General features: G+C 32.3%; 4 protein-coding genes across 4 annotated transcripts; 2 read left to right on the forward strand and 2 right to left on the reverse strand.

The window, feature by feature from the left end:
- Positions 1-5,661: 5,661 nt before the first annotated feature.
- On the forward strand, positions 5,662-8,021 carry LOC105958727 (E3 ubiquitin-protein ligase RSL1). The gene is made up of 3 exons (XM_088814045.1): positions 5,662-6,427; positions 6,775-7,523; positions 7,744-8,021. The coding sequence occupies exons 1-3, from the start codon at positions 5,807-5,809 to the stop codon at positions 7,844-7,846; spliced, it is 1,473 nt and encodes a 490-aa protein (XP_088670171.1). The 5' UTR covers positions 5,662-5,806; the 3' UTR covers positions 7,847-8,021.
- Positions 8,022-8,668: 647 nt separating this feature from the next.
- LOC148765462 (E3 ubiquitin-protein ligase RSL1-like) lies at positions 8,669-10,937 on the forward strand. The gene is made up of 3 exons (XM_088813558.1): positions 8,669-9,348; positions 9,543-10,300; positions 10,605-10,937. Exons 1-3 carry the CDS (start codon positions 8,764-8,766, stop codon positions 10,729-10,731), a joined length of 1,470 nt encoding a protein of 489 aa, XP_088669684.1. The 5' UTR covers positions 8,669-8,763; the 3' UTR covers positions 10,732-10,937.
- A 75-nt stretch (positions 10,938-11,012) lies between these two features.
- LOC105959149 (E3 ubiquitin-protein ligase RSL1) lies at positions 11,013-13,574 on the reverse strand. The gene is made up of 3 exons (XM_012983193.2): positions 12,720-13,574; positions 11,701-12,473; positions 11,013-11,385 (listed from the first exon to the last, which is right to left on the reverse strand). The coding sequence occupies exons 1-3, from the start codon at positions 13,449-13,451 to the stop codon at positions 11,178-11,180; spliced, it is 1,713 nt and encodes a 570-aa protein (XP_012838647.2). The 5' UTR covers positions 13,452-13,574; the 3' UTR covers positions 11,013-11,177.
- A 1,811-nt stretch (positions 13,575-15,385) lies between these two features.
- LOC105958885 (LOB domain-containing protein 1) lies at positions 15,386-16,834 on the reverse strand. Its single transcript, XM_012982889.2, has 2 exons — positions 16,494-16,834; positions 15,386-16,091 (listed from the first exon to the last, which is right to left on the reverse strand). Exons 1-2 carry the CDS (start codon positions 16,740-16,742, stop codon positions 15,711-15,713), a joined length of 630 nt encoding a protein of 209 aa, XP_012838343.1. The 5' UTR covers positions 16,743-16,834; the 3' UTR covers positions 15,386-15,710.
- Between the last annotated feature and the right edge of the window lie 1,426 nt (positions 16,835-18,260).

The following is an 18,260-nucleotide window of genomic DNA, read 5'->3' on the forward strand; positions in this document are numbered from 1 at the left end:
ATACTATACTAATACTAATACTAATACTAATACTAATACTAATACTAATACTAATACTAATACTAATACTAATACTAATACTAATACTAATACTAATACTAATACTAATACTAATACTAATACTAATACTAATACTAATACTAATACTAATACTAATACTAATACTAATACTAATACTAATACTAATACTAATAATAATACTAATCTTATGTATAAAAGAAAGAAACGCTGGGCAACCCTAAAAAACCCTAATGGTATTTTCTGTAATTAAATATTTTTAATATTTTTTTCTCTACTAATTTCTAACTAATTTTTAACAATTATCAAAATTGAAACTAAATCCCGAAAAATCCTATCTAACGGTACTTTTGTAACTATTTATTTTTAATATTTACTAATTTTTCTAACTATAATTTTCAACAATTATTAATCTCCTATTTTTCACCAATATATCTCAAATCTTAAGAAATAAACATAGAAATTCGATCTACATATTTGGATTATAAATCTTAATATGTCAGATTTAAAAAAAAAAAAAAAACTAATGAAACTAATGTTAAATAAAATATGAATAATACTATATTATTAAATTTTACTATATTAGTATACTATATTTTCTTATTATGCATTAAATTGATTATTTTTTTAACTTTTGAAATAATATCCCGTGCATCACACGGGGAAAAAATGCTAGTATTGATAGTAATAATAATAGTAATACTGATATTAATATTGGTACTAATACTAATATTGATACTCGTACTACGGGTACTTATACTGATACTAATTCTAATACTAATACTAATACTGATACTAAAACTAATATTAATATTAATACTGATACTGATACTGATACTGATACTGATACTGATACTAAACTAATACTACTACTAATACTACTACTAATACTTACTGATATTGATACAAATACTGATACTGATACTGATACTAATAGTGATACTGATACTGACACTGACACTGACACTGATACTGATACTGATACTGATATTGATATTGATGTTAATAATGATACTGATGTTGAGAGTCATATTGATACTCATAGTAATATTAATATTAATATTAATATTGATACTCATACTAATATTGATATTAATATTGTTACTCATACTACAATGTTGATAAAAATACTAATATTAATACTAATATTATACTAATAATACTGATATTAATATTACTATTGATACATATATTGTTACTATACTGATATTGATATTAATATTGATACTCATACTGTTACTGATACTGAAACTGATACTGATACTGATACTCATACTGATATTGATATTGATACCGATACTGATACTTATACTGATACATGTACTGATATCGATACTAATATTGATAAGGATACTTATATTGATATTAATACTAATATTAATACTAATACTAATACTATTACAAATAGTAACATTAATACTACTATTGATACTAATACTATTACTAATATTATGCTAAAACTAATTTTAATGCTAATGATCTAATGTTAATGATACATAATACATATACAGATACTGATACTGATACTGATACCGATACTGATATTGATATTAATACTGATAATGATACCGATACCGATACTGATACTGATACTGATACTGATATTGATACTGATACTGATAATGATATTGATACTTATATTGATACTGCACTGATACCGATATTGATACCGAAACTAATAATGATACTGATACTGGTACTGATACATATTGTGGTACTGATACTGATACTGATACTGGTACTGATACATATTGTGGTACTGATACTGATACTGATACTTATACTGATACCGATAATAATATTTATACGGATACTTATACTTGTGTTAATACTAATATTTGTACTAATACTAATACTAATACTAATACTAATACTAATACTAATACTAATACTAATACTAATATTAATATTAATACCAACACTAATACTACAACTAATACTAATATTAATACTAATACTATTATTAATACTATTACTAATATTAATATGTTAATATTGTTAATGTTAATGCTAATACTAATTTTGATGCTAATGCTAATATAGATATGCTAATTATTATGCTAATGCTAATTAGTTGTAATTCTAATATTATCCAAATCCTTATTATATTACTAATTTTATTTGTAACACTAATCATAGTTCTAATCGTAATCCTTATCATAATCCTATTCTTAACACTAATCATAAGCCTAATAATTTTAATACTAATAATGCTAATGCTAATGCTAATATTAATTCTAATTCTAATTTTAATCTTAATTATAATTCTAATCCCAATTCTAATGCTAATCATAATCTTAATACTAATGCATGTCACTAATTATCGTACTAAGCATAATCATAATTTTAATTATAATTCTAATACTAATATTAATTATAATCCTAATATTATATTAATCATAATTACAATCTGAATCATATTTCTGGTATTAATACTAATACTAATACTAATTCAAAGAATCTTAATTATAATTATAATTCTAATACTAATATTAATCACAAATTCTGATTTTGCAACAATTTATTTATTTTTTTTTTTTTTTTTGCAATGATCTAGTATTTAGTATAATTCAATCTCGAACATTTAATATTTAATTATATTATCAAACTGACATTAAAATTATTTAAAATATTATAAGGGTATAAGCAAACGTTAAGACGTAAAAGAACAATAATCATTGTTAATAAGATAAATTATGAAAATCCTCATGAACTTAGGCTAAATTACAGAAAACACCCCCACTTATCGGTGATTACCAAAATCTCCCTGATGTTTGTTTCTGTCTTACACGACCCCTTATGGTGTGATTTTTTTACGTAATCTTTTTTATTCTATGTAATGTCTCAAAAAATATGGAGTCTACCCTTACAGACGTGACATTTCTTTTATCGTACTTTATAAACTCAAAAATTAATCTCAGGGGTGGTCATGGTAATAATAAAAATTTGTGAAAGTGTTATTTAAGAAGAATAAAGATTTCGTGTAAAGTTCACATGAGGGTAATTTTTGTTTTTAAAAAGTACCATAAAGAAATGTCGTGTGTGCATGGTATAATAAGCATTATTGGACCACGTAATAAAAAAATTCCTTGACAAATCATACCATAAGGGGGTCGATGTAAGACGGAAACAAACATTAGGGGAATTATTAATATAAACTATTTATGGCAAGAGCACTTCGAGTGGGATTATTAAAGGAGCTATCAAAATATTTAACCACCATTTTTATACTCCAAAATAGTAATTTTTAATTCTAATAGAGTTATGAAATGAGGTATTTTGATACTTCATCTTTCAGAATGTAAAAATACATTATGCAATCATGCAAAATAAAATATCAAACATGAGTTATGAATTTAGTCACATCAGTGTCCATTTAGAAAATAACATGTGGCAATAAAATATATTTAATTAACAACTATTTAATAACTATGGTTGGAGCAAATACATTTAGATAAATATCAAAATAAAATATTAAATAGCACATAAATATTTGCAAACTCATTTTGATACTTTTGGGTTGGAGTTGCTGTAAATATTTACTTAATTATATTTATTAGAGTTATAATGAAATACTTATTAGTGGAATACATTATATAGTATATACGACCATTATACATTTTAAACAAAACAATTGATATTCTTAATGTTAGCCATTAAATAAAGTGGATAAACGAATTTAATACCAAAGATTTAGAATTTATTATATTTTGAAATATATAAAATCAATTCGTTTATTTATCAATTGATTAAACTTAACTTAAGTTATTCAATTTATTAGTATAATCATGATAAGATTTGTATTTTAATTAGTATATAATTTAAAAAGTTAAATCAATCGTAAAATTTATTGTTACTGGACTCAGTGAAGAAAAAATAATTATTTAAATAATAACATTAAATTCATGTAGTATAATTTTCAATATGGTAAATAATTGGGAGTACATTACTCTACACATGGCATAACAAATAGTGTTTTCGCAAGATAGTAAATTCAAACATGTATCTTTCTTTTTTACAAATAATATTAATATATAATATAAATTAGTAAAAAATTACATATTCTCTAGTCATGTTCATTTAAAATGTATAATATCAAATAATTTATTCTGCAATATTTTTTGTTAATAAATTCAAGTTTATGAATTAAAATTTAAAAAAATCGTAACACCACCAATTATGCAATTATAATAAGGGAAGATTTTAAATCGAATTTAAATAAATTCAAATTAAATTAATTATAAAATTAAATTAAAAAATAAATTTATTTAGGGTTTCTAAGAAAGTTGATATATTTAGAGCATTTTATAAATGGTAGGATATAAATATATTAATAAAATAATTAAATATATTTAATTACCTTTAATTTTGGAAAATGATGACATGTTTTTTGATGATTTATTTCCACCAATCAATTCGCCACTTGGGATGAAATTAAGGACATGTCATCAATTGAAATTGACAAATGTCAATCAATTAGCTATGCAATTCAACTTTTATATATTATATAGATAAGTATATTTATTTTGAAGGACTAGAATGATATCAAGTATGATGATAAAGGACCATTGTCAATTTGTTAATAGTTGACCTAGTTATTTTTATTTTCCATGGATTTTTTGAATTACTTATTTTATTTTTATTTTTTATATTTTGTTTGAATTATCTTTGTTTTATTTAAATCAATTAATGGGCTTGGTTGACTGTCTATGATCTATCGTTGTATGTTCATTATCTCGAGTATTGGGCCACATTAATACTTTACTTGAGCTGGATTTAGGTGGCCCATGGTTTTATCAATGGATATCGAATATATATTAAAAAACAACGAAATTAAATTAAATGATAAATTGTTTCACGAGTGCCGAGTTTATAATGTTGTTACAGGGTGGACTTAATTTTTTTTGGAATTCAGAGCAGCCCTCTCTGAACAAAATTTAGAAAAGAAACTTATATTTTATACTGGTTCTTCACCCGTGCGTTGTACGGATGTCAGTTTCAAAATGAGAAAAATAATAATATTTAAACGATTATCTTTTTATAACAATGTCAATTCAAGTAAAACAAAATGGAAAGAAATGAAAAAAAAAATTCTTAATTCAGAGTTGTAACAAATGAAATTCAAATAAATATTACAAAGAAGAATACGCTAAGCGCGCAAAACACAATATGAAAATTAAGTGAAATCATTTAAAACATATGGTATAACTCTATTCCATGGAATTGTATAATGAAGAGTTATACCCTCTCATAACAAAATTTAGAAAAGAAAACTTAGATTTTATATTTTTTGCATAAATTTAAATTTTAGCTGAACTAAATAATAGAAATTAGGAAGATTTAATGAATATTTTGGTGTAATATAATGAAAATGTTCTCAATTGAGTATGGCTTAAATTCACCATGCAAAGTGTTATTCTCGTCCCTTGTTCCAAGTTTTTATCCAACTTGTTAGACTAAGTTATTATTTTTTTTGTTTTCTTCAATTAAAAAATACTCATTTTTTTTATAAAATTGTTAAATATTATGAGAGCACAATACACAGTCAATGAATTATACATATTCAATAGCAACAAAAAATTAATTATTTTAAAAAAATGAGAAAAAATTCAATTTCCAACGCCACAAAGAGACTTCTCATGTACTGAGTGTAGTGAGTAGTAATAATAATTACTCCTAATAAATACTGTAATTGAAAGATATAAAAATGGCGGTCTAACAAAAAAACCCTTGGATTTACTGAGATCACTAGAACGTCATTGGGCGCCAAAAAGCAGAGGCGAAAGTAATGGAAGACGATTCAGAACTCGCATTCAACCTTCAGGTGGAAGAAGCCCTAACCGAATCCCTTCTCGACGGCGCCGTTTCCTCACCCGACACCGCCTCCGTCCCATACGACGCCGTCTTCGGCGCTTCTCTATCAAACCTCCTTCAGAGCGACCATCTCTACAAGTACGAGAAGGAGCTTCTCGACCTGTACAACGGCGAGGCGAAGGCCAAACGCTTGCGCCTCGATCTCAACCGTCAGATACACGACCGCTCTTTCGCTTGCGAGATTCTCAACCTGCCGGAGGAGGAGTGGATCAGAACAGGGGATCATTTGATCAGGCCGTACGGCGAGGGCTCTTCGGCGGCGTCGTCGTCCTCCGGTGGGCAAATTTCGGGATTTAGGGTTTATGTCAAGGGTTTGGTGGGGGAAACGATGGGTGGTGTTGGGGTGGCGATTTGCGATGGGAATCGTAATCTGGTGTTTGAGTTGGGTAAAGTTTTCAGTTGGAAAGATGCTCAAGCGAAATCGAATGAATATTTTGCTGAGTTGAAAGCTTTAACTGAGGGACTTGATGTTGCTGTAACCCTCGGCTTAAATAGGATTACCATTGTTACGGACAGTCCTTTGCTTTATCAATATGTAAGTGACGACTATCACTTAAGCACTTTATTTTACTTGAATTGTGAAAAATTACCTCTTGCTTATATGTTGAAATTAACCCCGAAATTTATGGAATGAGATCTATATGACTGAAGGAACTTGACATGAAATTAGGATACGATAAATAAAATGAGCGTATTCATCCATTCGGAGGTTCTAGATGATTAGTTCGATTTCTAAGCAGTTTTGTTTCCTCTTGTGTGTTGATTCGTCTAAGTTTTGAAAGTTAATGCGCATCTGTGTGTATTTTCTGCACTTTGAAGTTATTGTACATTTACAGACATAGTTTTGATGTTGTTGGCGCCTTTGTTCTAAATGCAATGCAGGTCACTGGCAAAAACCCGCAAATGAATGCAGATGTTGCCGCATTATCCAATCAGATAAATCTCCTTCTCAGAAAATGTACACACACTCGTGCATCTTTTGTGGCCAGCAAAGACATGGTGTTAGCTGTTGAACTTGCAAGAAACGCAATGGTTTCTAATGTAAATTCGTCACGAGGAAATGGGAACGCAAATAATTCGACTGAGAGTTGTACTATTTGTTTGGAAAACACGTCAGTGGATCAAATGTTCCGAATTGAAGGCTGTCTGCATAGCTACTGCTTTTTGTGTATGTCAAAACACGTCCAATTCAAGTTGCTTCAAGGGATTTTACCCAAATGCCCTCACGAGAATTGCAAGTCCGAGTTGAAACTCGATAGCTGCAAAAAGTTTCTGACTCCTGAATTATCCGAAATCATGAGCCAACGCTTGAAGGAAGCATCCATTCCTCCGTCAGAGAAGATTTATTGCCCCTACGCAAAGTGTTCGACTTTGTTGTCCCAAAGTGAGCTTAAAGAACATATGAGTAACTCAACTGCAAAGTGCCCTAGGTGTAGTGGCGGTTTTTGTATCAATTGTAAAGTGCCATGGCATAGTAATATGAGCTGCTCTGATTTCAAAAGGCTAAATCCTTACCCGTCTGAAGAAGACAAGAAGCTGAAGTCTTTGGCTGCTCGGAATCTGTGGCGCCAGTGTCCGAAATGCAAGAATATGGTTTCACTTGCAGTTGGATGCTACCATATTTATTGCAGGTATATATATATATATATATATATATATATATATATACACTCTTTACTTTCTTGAATTTCAATGGTTTATGTTTTGTCATACATGATCAACTTAGTATGTGAAAATGATTCCGATACATGAATAAATAGTCGATTAAATTGTCTATAAATTGCTCATTGGTGTGTCGTTTGTCTCTGACGTTCGTTCGTTCGATATTTTTATTGAAAAAAAAATGTGTAGGTGCGGACACGAGTTTTGCTATACATGTGGAGCGAGATGGGAAAACAAGAAAGCAACTTGCACTTGCCCTATTTGGGATGAACGCAACATCGTGTACGAGTAGTGAAACATCTTTAATGAAGTATATTTTCTTTTCCTTAGTGAAGTGATGATATCTTTTGCTACTCTTATTTTGCAAATACCAAATAGGGCAACTTATAAATTGGTTATTTCAAGTTGATTTTAATGATATTTGCAAACACTTTTGATTTTGTTGATGCATATCTTTGTCCGAGTTTTATTTACTGTCACATGATCATACTTGCAATGCAAGGCAAGGGACTATGGTTCTAAAAAATATATTTTTTTGTATTAAAAAAATGATATGAAAATCTGAAGTTTATTAAAAGAATATATTATATAATAAGATCCCAAATTCTTATATTTGTGAAATTTTAAATATGTTATATGAAATGTCTTGTTTCAAAAAAGAAATTAACAAAATAATGTCCCTAATTTATTTTTACCCATTTCTTCAATCTAGGATTCTAGGGCCGGCACTGACTTACAGTTGATTTAAGTAATATTTCATCCTTCATGTTTGCATGGATTCCACATTTAGTCCCCCATGTTCATAAAATACATCCGATCTCTTATATTTCAAATTCAACACTTTCAGTTGTCTTAACTAACAGATTAATGGTAAATTGATGGTATGACCAAATATGTTAAATTGATCGAAATGACTAAAATTGTTCAATTATAAAACATAAAGGACCAAATATATATTTTTTATAAACATGGGCGGCCAAATGTGAAATCATTGTAAATTTGATGGGAGAAAATTGTAATCTTTCCTTATTATTTTGTTAAATAATAAGGAAAGAAAATAACTAAACTTCCGGACCTACAAAGACTTCCCATCTACTCAGTCCCACTCGTAGAAGTAAAAAAGTGAAAAGGGGGTGGGGGGTAAAAAGGCGGCGATAGTTTCATTTTTTGGCGCCAAAAAAGCGGAGGTGAAGTAAGCAGTAAGTAATAATGGATGAAGATTTCGATCTCGCCTACAGCCTCCAGTTCGAAGAAGCGCTCAAAGCTTCCCTTCTCGATGGCGGTGTTATGCTTACCACCGGCGGCGCCGCCACTCTGCCGTCGGATCTCCTCCAGAAAGAAAATCTGCAAAGGTACGATCAGGAGCTTCTCGATCAGTATCTGGCCGAGGAGGAGGCGAAGCGGTTGCAGCTCGATCTCAACCGCCAGATCCACGACCGAGCTTTCGCCTGCGAGATTGTGAAAGTGCCGGATGAGGAGTGGGGCAAAACCGGCAACAAACTGAAACGCCCGTACGGCGAGGGCTCCTCGTCGTCGGCCAATCGGGAAGGTTTGCGATTTAGGGTTTACGCCAAGGGTTTGGTCGATCAAATTAACGGTGGAATTGGGGTGGCGATTTGTGACGGGAATGATAATTTGGTGTTTGAGCTGAGCAAAAATTTCAGTGGGAAAGAGAGCCAATCGAATCATGAGTTGGTTGAATTGAAAGCTTTAATTGAAGGTCTCGAAATTGCTGTACTTCTGGGTTTAAATATGATTGACATTGTTACCGACAACCCCTTGCTCCATGAATATGTAAGCGACGTAACACTTTATTCTCGTTTTCTTTGATTTATTATATAATTTGTGTGTTAGATTCCTCTTCCTCTTTTAGATTTCATTTCCAATTTGGGAAAATTGATGGTTGAGATTTATAGTGCGCACGAAATGTAATTTTGACGTTCGCAGACGTTGTTGTTGTTGACACGTTATTTGTACACGAAATGTAGATGACTGTCAAAAATCGGCCGATGAAGGCGAATGTAGCCACGTTATTTGACCAGATAAAGCTTCTTCTAAGAAAATTTACTTCGAGTAACGCATCCCTTGTGAACCAAAACGAGATGAAAGCTTTTAAACTTGCAATGAATGCAATGGCTTCGTCTACTGTCAATCGGAGTAGGAAGGAAAACAATCGGACGGAGAACTGCGCTATCTGTTTCGAAGATACGTACGCAGATCAAATGTTCCAGATCGCGGGCTGCTTGCATAGCTTCTGTACATCTTGTATGTCGAAACATGTCCAGTTTAAGTTGCTTCAAGGGATTTTACCCAAATGCCCTTCCGATAAGTGCAAGTCCGAGCTGACACTCGATAGCTGCAAGACGTTTCTGACTCGTCAGTTATTCGATATAATGAGCCAACGCATGAAGGAAGCGTCCATTCCTGCAGAGGAGAAGATTTATTGCCCCTATCCGAGGTGTTCGACACTGCACTCGAAAAGCGAGCTTAAAGGATCGATGGGTAATTTCAACAGTGAAGTGTTGGGCGCCAGAAAGTGCCCCAAGTGCAACGGGATATTTTGCGTAAATTGCAAAGTCGCCTGGCATAGTAATATGAGTTGTCTTGATTATAAAAAGCTAAACCCCTACCCTTGTAAGGAAGACAAGAAACTAACTTCGTTGGCTACTCAGAATCTTTGGCGTCAGTGCCCGAAATGCAGCCATATGGTTTCTCTTGCTACAGGATGTTATCATATTTATTGCAGGTATATATATACTCTTTATTCTGTTTTTCTTTGCTGTTGTTCGTTTTATTACCAGGGTTCTTACAACGTAAACTGTTAACACATAATTCTTTAACAAAGATTGCATTTCTCCAAGTGCAATTACAAGAGGATTTTTTTTACTGACGTTGTGATATTTTGATTTCTTATTAGTAATTGTTTTATTAGCTTCCATACGGTTATTAGTCGATCAAAAATTTCAATCAATTCTGTTTTGTTATTTTTTTATCTTTAATATGTAACTTTTAACTTGCCTTTAACGATTGATAAAAAAATGTTCATGTAGATGCGGACACGAATTTTGTTATACATGTGGAGCAGAATGGAAAAAGAAGAAAGCAACCTGCACTTGTCCTATTTGGGATGAGCGCAATATCATTTATGCAAACCAAAACAGACCTCAACGAGGATGAGTGCTTCTGACATGCAATGGCGAAAAACTTCAGTCGTATAGGTTTTAAATATTGCGTTTTTTTTCTTTTTTCGTTAGTGTTGATGATAATTATTTAAGTACTAAGGTAATAACTGCGATTTTCGATATGTTTATCAGATAATAGGGCCAATGGTTTTTATGGAATTGAACTGATTAACTGAATGATTTTTTTCGCCTGATCAAAAATCTGTTTTCTATTTTTTCTGCATTCTGGATTAGCTTACACCAACCGTGATCTCGTGTACTTGTCTGTCTGTCTGCTTTTCCATTGTAATTTGTGTGATTATAATGTTGCTAATCTTTTACACAAATAATTTGTAATAACTTCCATCAATCAATATACTACCGACGCACCATATTTACAAGATGGTACTCAAAAGATGTTCATAAAACCACTAAAAGTTGTCCAAATTAGAACACGTAATCTCACAACAACAAATCACCATCGAAGTATTCTTCATCTTCATATTCCTCTTCCTCTTCCCCATCCTCATCAAATTCATCTTCGTCGTCAAATTCATCATCATCAAATTCATCTTCTATAATGTTATGCTCGTTCCAAAGTGGGCAGGAGCAAGTCGCCTTCTTGTTTTTCCACTCAGCACCGCAAGTATAGCAAAACTCATAACCACATCTGCAGGAGAAATGTCAACACTAGACGAATACACATCTATCATACTAAATACACGAACCAACAAATTTTATTTACAATCATTCTCACACTGTCACACTCATCACCTACTCAATACCCCAACAAATGCAAAAAAATAAAAATAAAAATCAATTATGGATCAAAATATTAGAAACAACCAGAGCATGCAAATGATAAATTATCCTACTTATCAAGAAATTTATAATACATGGTCAAAAATAGATACACAGTTACTCATGTATCTCTTGCATGCTGGCATTAAATGAATGGAGAGTTATTTATGTATTTAGACGGTACCTGCAAGTCATGTGGTAGCATCCTGTAGCAAGTTCAATCATATGGTTGCACTTCACACATTGTCGCCACAAATTTGTTGCTGCCAAATTCTTTAACTTCGCCTCTTCTATATGGGGATGAGGGTTTCTCCTTTTGTAATCGAAACAAGTCAAGTTCTGGTGCCATGGTACTTTGCAATCAATGCAGAAGCGACCGTTGCATTTTAAGCACTTTCTTGCTCCAGATATTTCTGCTCCCATTAAAGAACTCTTCGAATACTCTAAAACCTCTCTCTTAGACATTAAAGCCGAACATTTTGGATACGGGCAGTAAACTTTCTCCGTGACTGGAATTGAAGCCTCTTTTATACGCATACTCATAATCTCGACCAACCTAGGTGTCAAGAATTTGCTACAACTATCGATTTTCAGCTCAGTTGTACATCCTTCATGTGGACAAGTTGGAAGGATTCCATGGAGTAGCTTCACTTCCACGTGTTGCTTCATACAAGAAAAGCAATAACGGTGCATACATACGTCAATAGAAAATATCTGCTCGATATTTGCGTCCTCTAAACAAATAACACATGTTTCGGTTGAAGTGCAGGAGCTACTCGACTCTGCGGCTCTACACTCCTGAAGAACTATTGCTTCTCTTGCTAGTTTAAATGCAAATTTTATGTCGTTTCTAGGAACAAGAGACGGCTCGCAATACGTGAACTTTCTTTTAAGATCAAAAACTTTATTCATCAATTCCGCGGGTTTCTTCTGTTTTAATAGCCACTGGCCGGTAACCTGCGATTTGTAAACAATTTTAATGATTGACAAATTCCTCAACCTGCGATCACAATGTAAATACTTTAAAACTATTCACCCAAAATTATAATGCTCTACCAACCATCATTAAGACCAAATCATAACAAGTAGTCAAGAACACGAACAATTTGGAATGATTTCATAGACAATCAATATCAAGAAACTCAACAAGAAACATAAAAGCACCACGCCACGGATTAATCAAAAATGAAAATCGAAACTCACAAATTTGAAGATGGGGTAATAATCGCAAAAGAAAACAACCCTCTTCAATTCAAGATCCCCTGCAGCACTAAGACCCTCAATCAGAGCCCGAATTTCTACACAGCGCCTGCTCGTATCATTGCCTAACAATGGCTTCCGCAACTCAAATAACAATTCATCCCTCGAATCGCATATTGCGACGCCAATCCCACCCAGAAATTTCCCATTCGGCAACTGCTTATCCACCAAACCCTTGAAATAAACCCTAAAAACCTCGTCGTTATCCCCTTTCGAAGTGCCTTCCCCGAACGGACGCTCAAAATCATCGCCGCAATCTTCCCACTCTTCCTCCGGCATTTCGGAGATTTCCATCGCCATTCTCTGATCATGGATCCGACGCTGTAGATCGTTCTTCAATTTCTTAAACTCCATCTCGGAAACGGCTTGGTCTTTCAGTTCCTGCTCGAGTTTGAGGAGTTCATCGGACAGGACGTCGGTGAAATTGGCGAATCCCTCGTCCGGCCGCGGCTGGGGGATAACGGCGGCGGAGGTGGACGGTTGGGGGTTGAGTGTGAGGGAGGCGGCTAGGGCTTCTTGGAGCTGGAGGTCGAAGGCGAGATCGAGGTCGGAATCGAGGGCTATGGTGGCCATGAGTTCGCGGCGTTGCTCGATGGCGATGGCAAGTAGGTCGTCGGCGTCGGCGTCGGCGCCGGAGTCTGATTCGAAGTCAAGTGAAGGCCTGGAGGCTGACATCGGAAATGTAATTTAATTCTTTTTTGGGTGCTCTGGTTTTTAAAGGTACCCCCAATTGTTAGGTCTCGAATCGAGATTTTCGCGGGTTTACCGTCAAGGTTTATTTTAAATAAATAAATAAAATGATTTTCTTTATTTTTGACCTAAACTACTTTTATAATTAATTAAAAAAATATAGTTGAATATTTGTAATATAATTTCTAATATTTAGAAGCTGAAAAATAATACTATAATAATAGCTTAATTTCTAAGTTTATTACTTCAAGTCGATTTCTCATACTGTTTATGTTATTTACGAATATTACTTATATATTATTTAATATTTAATAATGATGTATCCTTTTGAAATCTAGACATCTTTGAACTTTGAAGTCATTTCACCTTGAACCTATACGCCGTGGACCTTCAAATGGCCCGAGAGGGGTGTACTCGGTGTTATCACTTTGGCGCCCAAGTTAGAATAGGTACTTCTCGGTTGAAGATATATATATATATATATATATATATATATATATATATATATATATATATATATATATATATATATATATATATATATATATATATATATATATAAAAAAGACGGATATGGAACTCTAGGGTTAAAGTGGTCAAAACACAAGTATTACTTTTTTGTGTGCAGTTAGTCAGCTCGTGGAGGAAGTAAGGTCGTCGGACAACACTCACTCTCTAGATTTTCAGCTCGTCGGAGAGATCTTATGCCTATTCATTTGGGCCTTATGCTTGTGGACTTTCAATATCTTAAGGATTTTGGGCGGTATGAGTGATACTCAAGAAAGTGGACCCGTATCATGTACTATTTCTAATTAAAACATTTTTTTTTTTAATTAAAATATTGAACAATTTAAAAGGGGAGAGAAAGAGGAAGAGAATAGAGAGATATTGCTACATTTTATTTTTAGTTTTTTACATGTGTAATAAAAAAATAATTGCACATAGTGATAGATAATGATAAATGATCATATTACTAAAACACGTTACCAGATCTGCCCAATGTTGAGCCCAGCTCCCGTCTTTACTAAGGCCCATTTAATCGAACTTATGACGTCATATCTGCGAGGATATTATTATTTGGATTGTATTTTGATTAACAGTCAATTAGTACCTTTTTCATGCTTTTGAGTTTTGACATTAGAGTAAAAGTTAGTACAACACATGAATGCTTTTCCATTTGGGCCCTAATTAATCTTTTTGATGATTGGAAATATTCTTTGGTATATATATATATATATATATATATATATACATTCACACATGCATGGTTGAGTACTACTTCAATTACAGTCAAAATTATCATGCATAGTATTTAACCATGGTTAGTTTAATAGTCAATTAGTAAAATTTGACTAATGGCTGTTGAAATGAGGCAATTGTCCTTTCATACGTTTTTTTCTTGCTATAGTGTAGAAAATAGAAGCATATGATCTGTTAGACTAAAGGAAGACCACATGCTTAATTAATTAATTAATTAATTAATTATACACATAAGAACATAATACAGTATCAATCTACCAGTCAAGAAAAAAAATACCCCTACGTGAGGAGCACTTGATTTTAGTTTATAGTTTGTATACATTATTTTTATAGTAATTAACACACTAATTAATAATCAGTAAAAATATTAAGATGAAACACAAATTATATGGATTTTGGGCCACCACTTCGGCTTGCTATATATATATATATATATATATATATATATATATATATATTGGGAGAAATTTTAAATGGTCAATGTTGGAATTCAGAATGGAAAATTGAAACACTTAATATGTTTACTTTACGTAGATTTTTTGAGAACATTAGGCTGTTAAATATTTTACCGGTAAAGTTGAAGAAAAAGGCAAGAATATGTGACTTAGGACAACGACATTTCTCCCGTTAATCAAATGATTATAATAACATGGAGCAAATTAAAGACTCTCGTCCATTTCACCATCTTCTTTAATTCAACATAATCATTAGCAATTAATAAACCTAACTACTACTACTAAATAATAATTATTGTCCAAATTAAAGGGACATAACTTTTTTCTCATAGCTAGGGGGTACTACGTACCTACATTTTCAATATTACATTCTCTTTAATAACGACCCTCGGTCGTCAGACTAAATCTTAGAAAAGCAGACGGTCTTTCCACTGATTAATTAATTCGCCTCTAAAGATACATAACGACATTATTTCTACATAAATTGACAACGAAACTTGAAATGATCAAATTAAAAACGAGGATTTGGTTAAGTCCAAACGAATTGCTGACTATCGGACGACAGGATCCCAAGGATGTTTTGATCATCCAAGAAGCTCGTGTTGTTGCCTAGGCAACTTGCGAAGTTGTCGTACGAGTTTTGTTGTTGATGGTCAAATATTAAGGGCGACGAGATCGCGAGGGGCGATTGCGTCATTTCCATGCATATTAGAGCCATGAGATTAGCGTTTTGGCATTGGAAGTTGGTGAGTTGAGCTTGAGATTTAGCTAGTTGTTCTTGAAGATCATTCACTTGCTTTTGGAGTTGGCAAATTGCGCCCGCGCATCCGTATACGGGGTCTCTTAGCCTCGCATTCGCCTCGTAAACCATACTGCTCACCGCATCGGCTCTTTGCACCTCGGGGAGTTCCTGAATTAATTTACATCAACGTTATTTAATAGACGGAAATTAATTATCTATGATAAAAAAAAAACATTAGTACACCAAATATTATTTTTTATGTCACGAATTTATCATCATAGTTATCTAATTCAATATAACGATAATAAAAGAATTGTTTAAAAAAAACATTGTTAGTGGTAGAAAAATATAAAATATTATTACTTAATATATATATGCATAATAATATATTTTGTTTAATATAATGCGCAACACATTTAATTAATAAAGTAAAGAAGCGCTTTTAATTTGTCGGCCGTGTGAGAAAACTATATTCTCCCACTATTGTCAAAGAAAATGAGCACACTTCCTACACATTTTTTTCCTACGGTGCTGTGCGTTTACACTGCTGTGTGTAAAGTATGTATATACCTGCAAGAACTTGATGATATTGCTGGCGCCAAAAACACGATGGGCAGTGGTGAACTTGAGTGGGTCATTAGGCGGGAAATAAGGAGCAAGCACGCATTTGTCGACGCATCTTCGCCGTAGAATCTTGCAAGCAGCGCAAGGGCTGGCCACTAGTACGGCAGAAGATTGAGGCCGAGGAGGAGAAGATGAGGCCGAGCTAACTGAACCATAGTTAGTTACACTGGTTGTGTCAGTAGTACTGCCCTCCATGTGTTTGTGTTTTTGTCTAAGAGAGAGAGAATAGAGAGAGAGTAAGTGTTATATATTGGATGTAATTAATAATTAGAAGTGTATGTTTTGGTACTAAACGTGGTGCTTAATATGAGAATATATATAGGCACAAGAGTGGGGACGAGTCGTTTTCTTTGAAAAACTATTTCTTGATTTTACATTTAGGCGAGAAAATATACTTTTAGCGCCCGTTAGGCTAACTTGTTTTAAATAGTCAATAGTCACTTAAATCTGATAAGTTGTATTAAGGTGGTGTTTGCAAATGCTTATTAAAAGTGATTATTAGCTTTTTTTTTTCAAAATCAGTTTTTGAGTGTTTGCAATACATGATTATGCTTTTGATTCTCTTAAAAAAATCTGATTTAATCTAAAATCTGAAAAGCACCTCTGAAGCGGCTTTTTATATTAATGGCAGTTTTGTAAATAATTAAAAAATAATATTTTAATGTAAATACATTTTTACCCCGTGCAAAGCGCCAATAAGAGTTAATAAGTTGTTCAGTCTTATTTTTAGAATTAACTTTTAAAGTGTTTGGATAATTAACTTTTAAGGTGGAGTAGATTAACTTTTTAAACAAAATATCGTTTGCTCTCGAATAGCTTATTTTCCAAATACTTTCTTAAATAACTTATAAGCTCTTTTAAACAACTTATAAGCGTAGACCAAACACCCTCTTAACTAGTGTATAAACCTCAATTAACAAGAAGACTAGGCATTGCATATGGAACCAACTCGGTCGGAAAAAAAAGTGGAAATTAAGACCAAATTGAGGTATTACTTGTTGCAATAAGTATTTTGGTAATTTAATTACCAATAAGTATTTTGGTAATTTAAGATTATACAAGGGTTATATATTCAACAATTAACACGATCGATAAATTAAACCAAATTTTCCACAAACGTAATTTTCTACCAATTAGGAGAAGAATTTCTACACTCTCATGGCCCCATATAAATTTTCTATACAACTTCTCCAACTCTTTTGGATAATACCCAATTAGTCCACTATTTTAAGTCTGATTATTCAACTGTATAAAGTCAAGCCATTACCTTTCAATCTAAAGAAAATCTAGCTACTTAACTTTGCCAATTTGACATGGACATGTTTTTTTTAAATATATATATTTTTTATTTGGTAAATAAAATTCAAAAGCATGAGAAGATCTAGTAACTAGTGAGGTCCTGAGCTTGCTCAATAAAAGTTCGAATTCAAGTTTTTCGAGCTCGAACCCATTTACAGGGTTTTACTTTATAGCTCGTGAGGAATTTTTTTTATTTTTTTTATTTGCATGATTTTGTATTAATAAAACTATATATTGTCTAACATTATTAAAAAAAAACGAAGCTCGAGTATCTTGTGAATTGGTAAATTTTATAGAATGGTAAATTTAGAGTACAAAATACAAACTTATATAGTTGTATTGGCAATTTCAGTCTACATTAGAATTGCAAGAAATTGAATAAATTGTTAATGTAATTAGCATATAGCCACGTGT

This window comes from Erythranthe guttata, chromosome 14 (assembly GCF_056151865.1).
Source record: "Erythranthe guttata isolate IM_541 chromosome 14, IM_541, whole genome shotgun sequence".
In the NCBI taxonomy this organism is placed as follows: Eukaryota; Viridiplantae; Streptophyta; class Magnoliopsida; order Lamiales; family Phrymaceae; genus Erythranthe; species Erythranthe guttata.

Coding starts and splice junctions, on each gene's coding strand:
- LOC105958885 (XM_012982889.2), bottom strand. CDS start 16,742: ATGGAGGGCAGTACTACTGACACAACCAGTGTAACTAACTATGGTTCA. Junction 16,092..16,493: donor ATATCATCAAGTTCTTGCAG/GTATATACATAC, acceptor AAATTAATTCAG/GAACTCCCCGAGGTGCAAAG.
- LOC105959149 (XM_012983193.2), bottom strand. CDS start 13,451: ATGTCAGCCTCCAGGCCTTCACTTGACTTCGAATCAGACTCCGGCGCC. Junction 12,474..12,719: donor ATTACCCCATCTTCAAATTT/GTGAGTTTCGAT, acceptor TACAAATCGCAG/GTTACCGGCCAGTGGCTATT. Junction 11,386..11,700: donor TGCTACCACATGACTTGCAG/GTACCGTCTAAA, acceptor TTTCTCCTGCAG/ATGTGGTTATGAGTTTTGCT.
- LOC148765462 (XM_088813558.1), top strand. CDS start 8,764: ATGGATGAAGATTTCGATCTCGCCTACAGCCTCCAGTTCGAAGAAGCG. Junction 9,349..9,542: donor ACCCCTTGCTCCATGAATAT/GTAAGCGACGTA, acceptor CACGAAATGTAG/ATGACTGTCAAAAATCGGCC. Junction 10,301..10,604: donor TGTTATCATATTTATTGCAG/GTATATATATAC, acceptor ATGTTCATGTAG/ATGCGGACACGAATTTTGTT.
- LOC105958727 (XM_088814045.1), top strand. CDS start 5,807: ATGGAAGACGATTCAGAACTCGCATTCAACCTTCAGGTGGAAGAAGCC. Junction 6,428..6,774: donor GTCCTTTGCTTTATCAATAT/GTAAGTGACGAC, acceptor AATGCAATGCAG/GTCACTGGCAAAAACCCGCA. Junction 7,524..7,743: donor TGCTACCATATTTATTGCAG/GTATATATATAT, acceptor AAAAATGTGTAG/GTGCGGACACGAGTTTTGCT.